This window comes from Palaemon carinicauda, chromosome 38, assembly GCF_036898095.1.
Source record: "Palaemon carinicauda isolate YSFRI2023 chromosome 38, ASM3689809v2, whole genome shotgun sequence".
Lineage (NCBI taxonomy): Eukaryota > Metazoa > Arthropoda > Malacostraca > Decapoda > Palaemonidae > Palaemon > Palaemon carinicauda.
Genome location: NC_090762.1, coordinates 70,337,039 through 70,349,567, shown reverse-complemented (window position 1 = coordinate 70,349,567; position 12,529 = coordinate 70,337,039). Strand labels below are relative to the sequence as shown.

The window sequence follows — 12,529 nt, the reverse complement described above, 5'->3', positions numbered from 1 at the left end:
TATTCCCAGAGAATTAAACCACAGGTTATCACAGAATTCTAACTTCTGGTGCGAGTACCCTAAAGGTTTCCCTCTACGATATCGTATATCAACAGGGGACGTATGTGTTAACACGCCACATAGCTATCTGCACCCCATATAGAGTTAACACTTCGATATGGAAAGGTGGAGAATAACTGGGGAGCCGTTCCACAGTTACACTCATCCGTGGCTACTTTTGGTACTCGAAACGTAAACAAACGGGCGCCATTGCTAAATGACGTCACGTCCGTCCTCATCCTGATGCCAGCTCCTTGCTAATCTCCATGATACAGCAGGACAGGGCGGGGCCTGAAAGGCTGGACTAGAATAGACGGGAGGGTCCATCAGGACGTCATGGCTATCTTACCCAAAAATAGATTTTTCGCTTCACTCAAAATCCGTTTTTTGGGCTCAAGCCATGACGTCCTGATGGAAGAGTACCAGAGAATCAATGTATCGTGTAAAATTTCCCCTTTTTTAAAGTAAGTGCCAAGGGCTCCGAATAGAGGTATGTAATGTGACCTCGGTCGAGGTTCCGTGAGGATCCAGCTTCCTGCCCCCCTGGCAGAGAAGTCCCGGCGGATTATACCAAAATCCGAAGTGGTCATCGATGGGCTACTCACCCTGCGGAGAGTTCGTGTAGGACTCGGAGACAAGACAGAAGGTTAATATTCGGGTAGGAATATTCTCAAGTGTAGACAAGTGATAATTAATCACTATACTCCATGGATTAGAGATCAATCTGGTCTCAAAGGCATGACGAAGGTAAGTATTTAAGTAGGAATATTACACAGCATGGGTGAGTATATAATACAGATAATTTATATTATTCTTCTCATTCCAAAGGAAAGGGGTAAATGAAACTATGACAATCATGTATTTCATAAAGGTAATAGGAGCGAAGAGAGACGCACAAGTAATAAAATAGACATTTTATTTCATAAATTGCAGGTTATAGTAATAATAATTGCAATAAAGGGTGTAAAGTTAATTTACAATAATAAGAATAATGTACATAGAAAATAAAAGAATTCAATCTTGAATCTGAAAGAAATTTCACATTTAGAAACACAAGTTCCGGAGGAACATCAGTCTTTATCAAAGAAAAACACATCATGCCCTAGGGCATGTGGCACTCATGTGAAGTCTATTGACATTTCACCTTGATAAGAACAGTCTATTAGAAACAATAAGTGTCCATGAAATCACTATGTATCACACAAGGGTCAACACAGGCACCCGTAGAGTTAAAGTCCCAAGTAACTCGCTGTTCTATGCAGAGTTAAACGGCAGGTTTCATAACACTACCTGCGGCTACCACGAAATGTTTAACTTCATGCACTTACTTTGCGTAGTGCTTGAAGAAAACGCTCATCGATTTCCACCCTGTGAAGCTCTTGAGGCTTTCGAAATCCATTCTCTGGAAGAAATTCAGAGAAGACGCGACTTTTCTAGGATCATGACCTGCGGGTGTACTGTCAGGATCCCCTCTGCGAATGAAGTAGGTGATTTTCGCTCTTAGTTGTTTCAGTGACAGGTCGCTACCCGATGTTTCTCCTTTGAAGAGTTGACCTCCACCGAAGTCTGAAGTTCTTCGAAGATAGACCTTGAGACTCTCCACTGGACATAGAGAGACATCTTCCTTCAGGGGGCAGATTCTCCAGGGGCCCCATCTCTTGGTGGGTAATTCATTTTTTGCGAGAAACGTCGGATCAGGGAAGAGGGTAAGTTCTCCTGTATCTGCGAACAGGATATGACCCTCGTCTCTTGATAATGCCACTATTTCCCTGACTCTGGCTCCCGAGGCGAGAGCAAAAAGGAAGATAACTTTTTGAGTCAGGTCCTTGAGAGGGCACGAATCGTTGTCCAAGTTAGAGGCAAAATGGAGCACCTTGTCCAGGGACCAGGAGATAGGTTTTGGCGGAGGTGCTGGGCGTAGTCTAGCGCATGCCTTTGGTAGTTTATTGAAGATATCGCTGGACAGATCAATCTGGAAGGCGTACAGTAGTGGTCTAGTCAAAGCCGATTTGCAGGTAGAAATCGTGTTGGCTGCTAAGCCTTGTCCATGAAGGTGAATGAAGAAGGACATGCAAAAATCAATGGTGATTTCCGTAGGATTTTTTGCTTTGACGAACGAGACCCACTTTCTCCAGGACGATTCGTATTGCCGTCGTGTGGATTCGGTCTTGTATTCCTCGAGGAAGTCTAGACTTTTCTTCGAGATCCCAAACCTTTTCTTTGCGGCGAGAGAGAGAAAATCATGAGATGAAGGTCCCTGACTTTCAGTGATGAAGCGAAGACAGTCTACTTCTGTACTTGCTGAGAGAGAACTGGGCCCGGGAGGGGGATCAGCGTGGGCTGCAGCTCCAGGACCAAGGGGTACCAATTGCTCCGGGGCCTCTTGGGAGCCACTAGGGCCGCTGTCCCTTTGAAGGTTCTCAGTTTGGGGAGGACTTTCAGCAGAAGGTTGGGGGGAGGGAACAGGTATATCCTGGACCATCTGTTCCAATCCAGTGACATGGCATCCACTGCTTCTGCCTTGGGGTCCTCGTATGGGGCCACATATCGAGGAAGTTGATTGTTGTCGCTCGTTGTGAAGAGATCGATCTGAAGTTCCGGGACTTGGCGAGAGATGAAGGAGAATGATCTTGCGTCTAGAGACCATTCCGACTCTATTGGGTTTGTCCGTGATAGATCGTCCGCCGTCACGTTGCGGAATCCTTGTAGGTGAATTGCAGACAGGTGCCATTTCTTCTTTTCTGCCAGACGGAAGATTGGAAGAAGTACCTGATTTATCTGGGGCGATCTCGAGCCCTGACGATTGAGTCATCTGACTACCACCGAGTTGTCCAGAGTCAGACGGATGTGGATCGAGGGAGGCGGAGAGTGTTTCTTCAGGGAGAGAAGGACCGCCATGGCCTCCAAGATGTTGATGTGAAACGTCTTGAATAGGGGAGACCATGTTCCTTGAACCTGTCGTTGGTGGGAGTGACCTCCCCAACCCTCCAGTGAAGCGTCCGTGTGGATGTTGAGCGATGGAGGCGGGTGTTGAAGAGGAATGGACCTTTTCAGGGCCTTTGCTTCCGACCACGGCTTTAAGAGTAACCGAAGTCTGTTTGGGAGCCGTCTCTTGAGGTCTCTTCGAGCGATGGATGCAGAACGTCTCCAGACTCCCACGGCATCCTTTAGCCGTGCGCGAAGCACTGGGTTTGTCACAGAGGCGAACTGTAGAGAGCCTAGAACTTGTTCCTGCTGTCGTCTTGAGATCCGTTTGGATTTCAGCAGTTTTCTGACAGACCCTGCTATTTCCATCCTTTTCTTCTGCGGGATGGAAAGGCAGTGTGACTGAAGATCCCAATGGATTCCCAACCATTGCAACTTCTGAGCTGGAGAGAGGCGAGATTTCTCGGCGTTTATCTTGAATCCCAGATATTCTAGGAACTGGGTGACTTTGTTGCAGGATCGTACACAATCTTCGGGCGATGTCGCCCAGACCAGCCAGTCGTCTAGGTAAGCCATCACTTGGACGCCGCGAAGGCGGAGCTGCTGGACGATGGCGTCTGCCAGCTTGGTGAAGATCCGTGGGGCCCCGTTGAGCCCGAAGGGCATGGCCCTGAAGGCGTAACTTTTCCTTTGGAGTCGAAATCCTAGGTAGGAGGAAGCGTGATGGTTCATTGGAACGTGCCAGTAGGCATCCGCCAGGTCTATGGAGACTGTGTAGGCCCCTTGAGGCAGAAGGGTCCTTATTTGTTGAAGAGTCAGCATCTTGAACTTGTTGTTCGCAATGAACTTGTTGAGGGGGGATAAGTCTAGAATGACACTGAGTTTGTCGGAGTCCTTCTTGGGAACGCAAAATAGTCTCTCTTGGAACCTGGTTGACTTTACCCTCCTGATCACCTTCTTGTTCAAGAGTTCCAGGACGTATTCTTCCAGGAGGGGGGATGACTGTTGGAAGAATTACTGGAAGGCTGGGGGTTGTTGTGTCCAGCTCCAGCCTAGTCCCTTCTTGACGATGCTGTGTGCCCAGGGATCGAAGGTCCAGCGATCCTGGAATTGGCGGAGTCTTCCTCCCACCGGAAGCACTTCATTGCTTCTGGTTTCCCGAGGGTTTGCCACCTCGGCCGCTAGCTCCCCTTCCTCCTCTGCCTCTGGAGGGGCGGCGAGACGAATCTCTGCCGGAACCTCTGTTTGAGCCTCTAACTCTGGGACGAAAGGTAGTGGTATGCTGCTCAAATGCAGGTGAAGACCGGTGACTGCGATACCACCGGTTGGGTGACCAGCTGAAAGGTCTGCTGTGGCTGAGCTGCCACTTGGGGAGTAGCGGAACCCGGAAACTGCCGTCTCTGTTGACGTTGCTGGGGTTTGGGCTTTTGAGGTTTCCTCTTAGGTTGAGGGCCATCGTCCTGAGAGGATTTCCTTTTCTTCGACATGCCCCACTTATGGAGAAGGTTCCTGTTCTCCGTGGCGGCCTTGTCAGCAATCTCTTTCACCAAGGAGGATGGAAAGAGGTATTTACCCCAGATATTGGAGGAAATTAGCCTCCGGGGTTCGTGTTTCACCGTCGCGTTTGCAAACACGAATTCACGACAGGCTCTGCGAGCCCTAGTGAAGCTATACAGGTCCTTCATTACCGTTGCCAAATGCGTTTTGGCTAGGACCATGTAGAAGTCCGGGATTCTAGTGTCTCCAGCCATGACTTCGAGCTGTACCTGGAGGGACAGCGATGCGGCAAGCCTCTCCTTCGTATCCTGTTCCCTACGAAGGAGGTGATCATTGAGCTTTGGGAGGTCCTCATTAAACTGACGACCGGCGACGTCAGGCTCTAACTTCCCCACTGTGAATGTTGACTGGACGTCTTTCCAGTGTCTATCATCAGGGGGAACAGTAAGGGAGAAGGGTCTGCACTCCTCCAGTACAGGGCAAGGTTTCCCTTCTTCCACTGCTTTCAATACCGCAGTGAAGGCCTTTTCTATAAAGGGGAAGGTCGCATTGTTCGGCGCAACGAAGGTTGGGTGCTTTTTGCTAAGCGCCAGCATCTTGGAGTTGGTGAAGCCCCTACTCTTCACCGCATTGGCTAGCATAGCCTGGGCCTTCGCGAGATCGAACACGATTACCTCCTTCGGTTTAGTCTCTTCTTTAGAGGCTGGTTCGGACCTCAGCCGGACGTAACAGTCCGGATAAGCCTCGAAAATCGGGGAAGAATTCCACTTCTTCCAACACGATCGAGCCGACCTTCTCACTGATGAAGATCTTGCCATTGGTGATCGGCATGTGCTCGGCATACCTCCATGGGTTAGTATCCGAGCAAGCAGGGAGGTCCTTAACCGAAATCCGTTTCGGTTGTTTAAAACTTTCTAAGTTAGACCTGAATAGCTCGTGGGTCTCGCGAAGTTTTCTTTCCATGAGGGCTTCAAGCATCTTGAAGACCTCCTGAGTGCCTGATGGGAGAGGGTCCGGGGTGGCAGAAGTCGAAGGAACGGGTTCCTCGGCCGGTGCAGGAGTCGGTGCGGGGGTAGGAGTGGGAGCGACCTCATGCTCCGAATCAGGGTATTCCACCTGATCTTCCTCATAGTCGAGCTCCTCGCCCATGAGGTTCCTCTCCGTCCCTTCCGACACTTCCGACATACGTTCCGCGTTGTCAGAATCTAGACGGCACTCATGCATGGACTGGGCCATGACAATACTGTATCAGGTTCCACCACTATCTGGACGGTAAGAATCTGATTGCTGGGGACCACTGAGTCTTTAGATGCCTTTGGAAACAGCAAGGCTCTCAAATCTTCGGTGGCGAGATACGGTCCGGTGGCGTTCTTCTGGAAGCCACGCACCCACTTGCGTAGCTTCTCCCGAGCGTTGTCCCTTGCCTCCGCTGAAGGAGGATCATCGAACGCTTCGACCAGACGACTCTTGCAGACTGTACAGTGCTGCGGGTCCCAGAATTTCAGGTCGCCTTTCTTGGCGGCGCAGGGGGCGTGGGTCCGACACGCCTTGTGCCCGTAGAAGTCCGGGTGCTTCACTCCGCAGAAGTTGCTTTCGCACTTCATATACTCCTCCTGTAAAAGAAAGAGATCATGAGTACATGGAAGGCATAAGAATGACTTACATTACTCTAAGATTAAGATTAATTAATCAGAATTTTATTTAAAACATTAAATAATTCATAAGTATTATAATGTTTGAGAGTAGAGAGCGGGAAAGGAAGTAGATAGACACATACTTGTGAATCCCGCCCAGCCGGTTACCGTAACCTTATCATTAGGCAATTTCTTTTGTGGCCGAAGGTCACAAAACAGAAATTCATGTGGATAAACCGTGGTGGGTAGGAGCTAAGCCTCTAACAGGAATTGCCTGCGAGGTGTATCAGGGGCTGAGACCACTCAGTTCCCTGGGGTAGAAGGGTAATAGGAGACTCCATATTAGATATAGGTTCCGGCAATCAGCCGCGCTAAGACACACAGAGTATGCTGGAATATTGTAATGTGCAAGCAGACAGCACAGCCACAGATTTAGATGGTAAGACAATACCTATATATAGAAGTGGCTAAGCCATCTGGCTGCAGTGTGATGACTGTCGACATGTTGTCGGCAGGTATGAGAAGGGGTGCATGTCCCTTGACGTCTCTGGAGGGTGCCGGCAGGCCTCGGGCGTGCCGGAGGCCGATCCAGCAGGGTGGAAGGCATGAAGACAGATACATTGAGTATCTAAGCATAATACCATCTTGGCGACCGCCGGCACAGCGGCGGGTCTCCGGCAGGGGGCGGCGGCTCAGGCAGCCGAAGGCTGACGGCCTGGTGAGCCTGGATCAGTTCATAAGATAATTATGTATATGGTAGTATACCTAGACCGCCGGCAATCAATGCCGGCACGCCGGTGGCCGGCCCCGAAGGTCGGCCAGCCGAAACTAGGTAAAGGGAGGGGTGGGACATCGGCTGTATGCCGACGGAAGGCGGCAGTCTCCGGCACACGGAAGGCTGACGACTTAGAGGAGGGGGGGGAATCTTATGAAAGAGTGTCACCAGAGGTAAGGCAGTATCGCCAGCAGTAGAGGCGGCAAGGGACCGGCACCATGATAGAGGCGGCAAGGGACCGGCACCATGATAGAGGCGGCAAGGGACCGGCACCATGATAGAGGCGGCAAGGGACCGGCACCATGATAGAGGCGGCAAGGGACCGGCACCATGATAGAGGCGGCAAGGGACCGGCACCATGATAGAGGCGGCAAGGGACCGGCACCATGATAGAAGGAGAGACAGGTAAGGAGGGATTGGAGGGGTAACACCACATACCCCTCCGGCATCCCTCCGGAGAGAATGCACTCATGAAAAGAGTAGGTACTCCTAGCATCCAACGGCAGGGGGCCGGCAGCCGGCCGGGTGCCTGAGGTAACCCAAAGGAGGGTTAGGGTGCACTCAAGAGGGGGAACCCCCTGCTGGCCGAACCGCTGCCAGTGGCTACCCCCATAGAACGCTATGAAGGGTATATGTACCAAAGCGGCCAGCTCAGCAGGAGAACAAGATAGCCCTACCACTCCACCCCAGGGGAGGAGCTGTAGGACTAAGGACAGATGTGTATAGGCAAGCCTACACCAAAAGGATAGGTGTGGAGGGAGAACAAGAGGGGTCTTTCATAGTGGAAGCTCTGTACAAGAACGGCCACCAAGGATAGGGAGAACGCTCCCTAGCCTAGGTTAGGTAACCAGAATGAGATTGGTACAGGAGTACCGTCTCAAACTATAAAAGTACAGAACTAGCCCCCCCCCCAAAGCCTAACCTAGATAAGGAGAGTTAATTCCCAGGCTAGGTAGGCTGAAAGACACATCGCAAGTTGCAGGAAGGGATGAGTAACCCAACCAGAAGCAACTGAGGAAGGGCAGAGCCGTTCCTCTTTCTCGGTCGCAACCCTAAGGGGGGATCGTTCCCTTAGGGTAGACAGAGAAAGCGATAAATACTCTGATTGTGGACAAGATTCCCCTATATAGAAGGGGAAGCATGGCCACAGAGGGAATGCCCGCAGGCAGGGGATTAAGGGAGCATATAGGGGTTCCTACATTTAGGTTAGGTTGGAAAGGAACGCAATCAAACCGATCCCCTATATGGTCCCTGAAGGCGAAAACACTTACATCACAGTTAACAGTATTATATAATGCCACAATCTTCATAACTTAACCTAGGATCACTGGTATATATCATGCATGAACACAAGTGCTAGGCTAACGAACTAGTATAGGGTCGAACGACGACCGAGTAGTTAAGCGTTAAAACACGATATATGTAACTCCTAGCTATGAAAACTAAATAACTAACAATATCAATTAGTTAAGAGGCCGGATAAAGCTGTTCTGGCTAGCTAAATAAGGCATGCAAAAGAACAGCGACGCCATAAAATGGCGCGTCCGGTAGCGGCACAGCTCTGCCACAAAACACAATATTTTACGAAAAGTAGAAGTTACTTTACGGCTAGAGCTTATTTAAACAATACTGGGACCTGGTACTCAACTTTCCAGAAGAAGGCGAGGCTGAAGGTAAAGATGTAAGTAGATGAAAATCGCACATGGGGAAATCCGACTAGAGCAAGAAGGATGAGGACGGACGTGACGTCATTTAGCAATGGCGCCCGTTTGTTTACGTTTTGAGTACCAAAAGCAGCCACGGATGAGTGTAACTGTGGAACAGCTCCCCAGTTATTCTCCACCTTTCCATATCGAAGTGTTAACTCTATATAGGGTGCAGATAGCTATGTGGCGTGTTAACACATACGTCCCCTGTTGATATACGATATCGTAGAGGGAAACCTTTAGGGTACTCGCACCAGAAGTTAAAATTCTGTGATAACCTGTGGTTTAATTCTCTGGGAATATCCTTGTAGTTAAATATACCCAAGGAAGCTACCGAAGGAACCTTCCATCAGGACGTCATAGCTTGAGCCCAAATATATATATATATATATATATATATATATATATATATATATATATATATATATATATATATATATATATGGTAATAGTTTACAACACCACGCTCTCATTTTACTCCAAAATAATGCAATCCTGCAGTTCTCATCTTCTTGCACAGTAATTACTATGAGATTCAGGGCCTCTGTAACACGGTTTTTTGGACTTTGCTCCTTATCAAGGCATCGGATGTAGCTGAAAGTTGACATATGTATATTTTACAACCACACACAAATTTTGTCAGCATTTTCAATAACCTAAACCCGATAGTTTTAATTTTTATAGAGTAAAAATGATCAAGCTGACGCCATGGCCAGTGATAACGAGCCAAGAGTCGAAAACATTCATTACGTAAGCAATGTAAACACCTTTTGACAAAATTTTGCCCCGCCCATCCACCGGACACCCATTCACCTTCTTCCATCGGCTCTGGAACCCATAACAGTCAAGAATGGCTAGCAGGATTTGGAATTGCCCCTGTGGTTGCAAAACTGCATTTATCTTACGACTTGCAACTTTATACAGTCAAGAGAAATCCCATGGCCATATTTACTATAGCCTGAATAGGTAATTATTCAGTTTCTAGTTTAAATCCAATGTTTATGGTCTGATTTGTATTTAGCGTAATATGATTATAATACTTGTAATGTCACTCAGGCTTTTGAACATTTCCATTAACTATTCACTATGCCACCAAGAGAGAGAGAGAGAGAGAGAGAGAGAGAGATTGTATGTAAACAGTCTTAATATAACTATTTTTGTTAAAATGAGAATTTTGTGCTAAACTCTCCATCAGACCAACGGATCATCCGATATAATTTTTTTTTTTCTTCTTCTTAGGCCGTACGACCGTGTTGGCTATGTTTTGGGCATGACTGCATTTTGTAAATAAATCATGAATAGTTTTAGGAGTTTTATTTGTACATCTTATGGGAATTTATAGGAGTAAAGTGAACATAATTCATTTATCCTTTAAAATAATTACTACATGTAGCAAAACAAATAGTAGTAAAGATGATAATGCAATGAAGGAATGATACCAAACTTTATCTTTAGCTTCAACATCGGCAATAACATACCCAGTTGCCATAAATTTGTCAGCTTAAAGAAATAGCCTATCATCTAATATAAAACTTAAATTCTGAGGAGGCCATGGCTTATTGCACAGTGAAAAAAAATGACACAGACTTTATGAATGGCGGAACAATACATAAATGTGGGTGGGGTATCTGTGCTAGCGTAGTAATACTACTGTAGCATTAGTGCCGCAACAGTAGTATACATGAATTAAACGTTTAGGCCAACTGCTGGGATCCTTGAGGATCATTTAGCACTTCTTACAACTACTCGAGAAATAAGTTTTTATAGCCAGAATTTTAATTTTCTGATCCAACAATGCCCATGATAGCCTTCAGTGTTATCCAGAATTATAACGAGGCTAAAGTGGGTGGAGCCTCATGAAGTCATCATTCTGACGATAATTATTGGTGAAAGTTTAAAGCAAAATACAGTACCGGCTATTTTTTTTTTCTTTTTTTTTTTACAGTAAATAGATCGGTAGATAGACAATAAATAAAAATTGCTTGACATTGGATATAGCAGTTATCAAATCAAGCTTGTCTACTACGTTTTTGAAAATTACCAACTATTCCCTACACCTTGTCAGTCTGATTGTGAGCTATAAAGTAGACTGTAATTTCTTAGGAAACTTATTTTGGGAGTTAGACAAATAATCAAAGTGTTTTTGTATTTATTAACATATTTTGTTCGTTTGTTCATTATGACAATTCTCAGTGGAGAGGTTTCAGAGTTCATAAAGGTGTACTGCTTTGCTTTTATTTACACTTTGGTGTTATTGTTGGCAGAGGTATAGCCTTCGTTACGTATAACCAATCATCGATCGAGAAAGAGAGAAGAAATGCCGTCATAAGTTACGTAACGAGTGCGTTCGAAACCTTTTCTCTGAGTAAGTTGGCCCGTCTTCAAAAATCGTCACTTTTACTTAATAAAGTACCAAATTTATTCAACCTACGTAATGCAGAATATAGTCAAAATTTATGTGTAGATATAATGTGTATTCTGAATAAGCGTTATATTTATGAAATTCATAGAAAAAAAGTTATTGCGAAAAAACCGTGTTACAGAGGCCCTGAATCTCATAGTAGGTGGTTATTTAAATTCTGGGAAAGCAATAATTAGCAAGATATGTTGAGGAAGGGGGAAGGGGTTATAAAAAGAAAATAGCTCGGTTTCCTCACTAAACGACTCAGAACTGACATGTCAACACAGTCAACCAAACAGAATTCGTGATGCCAGCGTACATAAACAGAAGTCCGTGATGCCAGCGTACATTTGATATACTGTATATTCAAAATATGCTTAGTTGAAAATTGATTAATTACTCAAGTGTGTCCATAAAATATGCAATTTACAAATAGTGACACTTTTGAGTAATCACTCAATTTTTGTTAAGTATATTTTGAATATACAGTATACCAAATATTTGTACGCTGGCATCACGAACTTCTGTTTATGTACGCTGGCATCACGAACCCTGTTTTGTTGACTTTGTTGAGATGTCAGTTCCAAATCGTTTGGTGAGGAAACCGAGCTATTTTCTTTTTATAACCCCTTCCCCCGGCCTCAACATATCTTGATAATTATTGCTATTCCAGAATTTAAATAACCACCTAATTACTGTGCAAGAAGATGAAAACGGCAGGATTGCATTATTTTGGAGTAAATGGAGAGCGTGGTGTTGTATACTATTACCATATATATATATATATATATATATATATATATATATATATATATATATATATATATTACATTATGTATTTATTTGGAAAAAAAAACAAATGTCATTTTCGAAGGAAAGGGTAATTTTTCTAAAGGGGAAAGTTGGTTTTTACCGGGAAATGTTACCTTGAACGTAAGTACAATAATACCACAACCCCCACTGCCATTCATGAGAGACCTTTAAACATTTAATTGGTGGTTTCCATAATCTAATGTAGGCTCATCAAGACTACTTACCAAATCCGTATGCATCATTTTCTGTGTAATTGGTGATTGCATTATCACTTGTAATAGTATTAAGAACTCGATAGCATCGCTTCCCGACCCATACAGTAGAAGGACGCATAAAATTGATTTCCATTTTGGAATTAGTTGTCACCTGTATCACAGAGCGAAATGTCAGTCACAAATGTGTAAATTCTATCGATACATTAGTATGAGCGATGATGGAGAGTTGTAACGGCTCACCAAATTGGTACTGTGATTGTTAGCATGTTTCGTGCATTTGGTTTATTACATTTTTCGTTTATTTATTTATTTGTTTTTTACATTACTTTCAAGGTTTCTATAATTTAGTAGGCCATACCTCACGAATTCTCACCAAAATTAGAAAATAAGAGAAATACGTTCCTCATCGTCATAAAAATCTAAATACCACATTTTCTATTATATTTGCTTTTAATGTGATTTTGAACGATTTTATTTTCTACCTTGATAACATGCAGATATTCAGTTAATTGTATACGTATGTT

At 45.2% G+C, this 12,529-nt stretch overlaps 1 protein-coding gene across 1 annotated transcript in view; it reads right to left on the bottom strand.

The window, feature by feature from the left end:
* Nucleotides 1-12,206, bottom strand: part of LOC137630238 (activating signal cointegrator 1 complex subunit 1-like) — a 207,586-nt gene extending 195,380 nt beyond the window's left edge. The window contains exon 1 of the mRNA XM_068361698.1: nt 12,015-12,206. Coding sequence (XP_068217799.1) covers nt 12,015-12,138 — 124 coding nt within the window. The 5' untranslated portion in view covers nt 12,139-12,206. The remainder of the gene's footprint in view (nt 1-12,014) is intronic.
* Between the last annotated feature and the right edge of the window lie 323 nt (nt 12,207-12,529).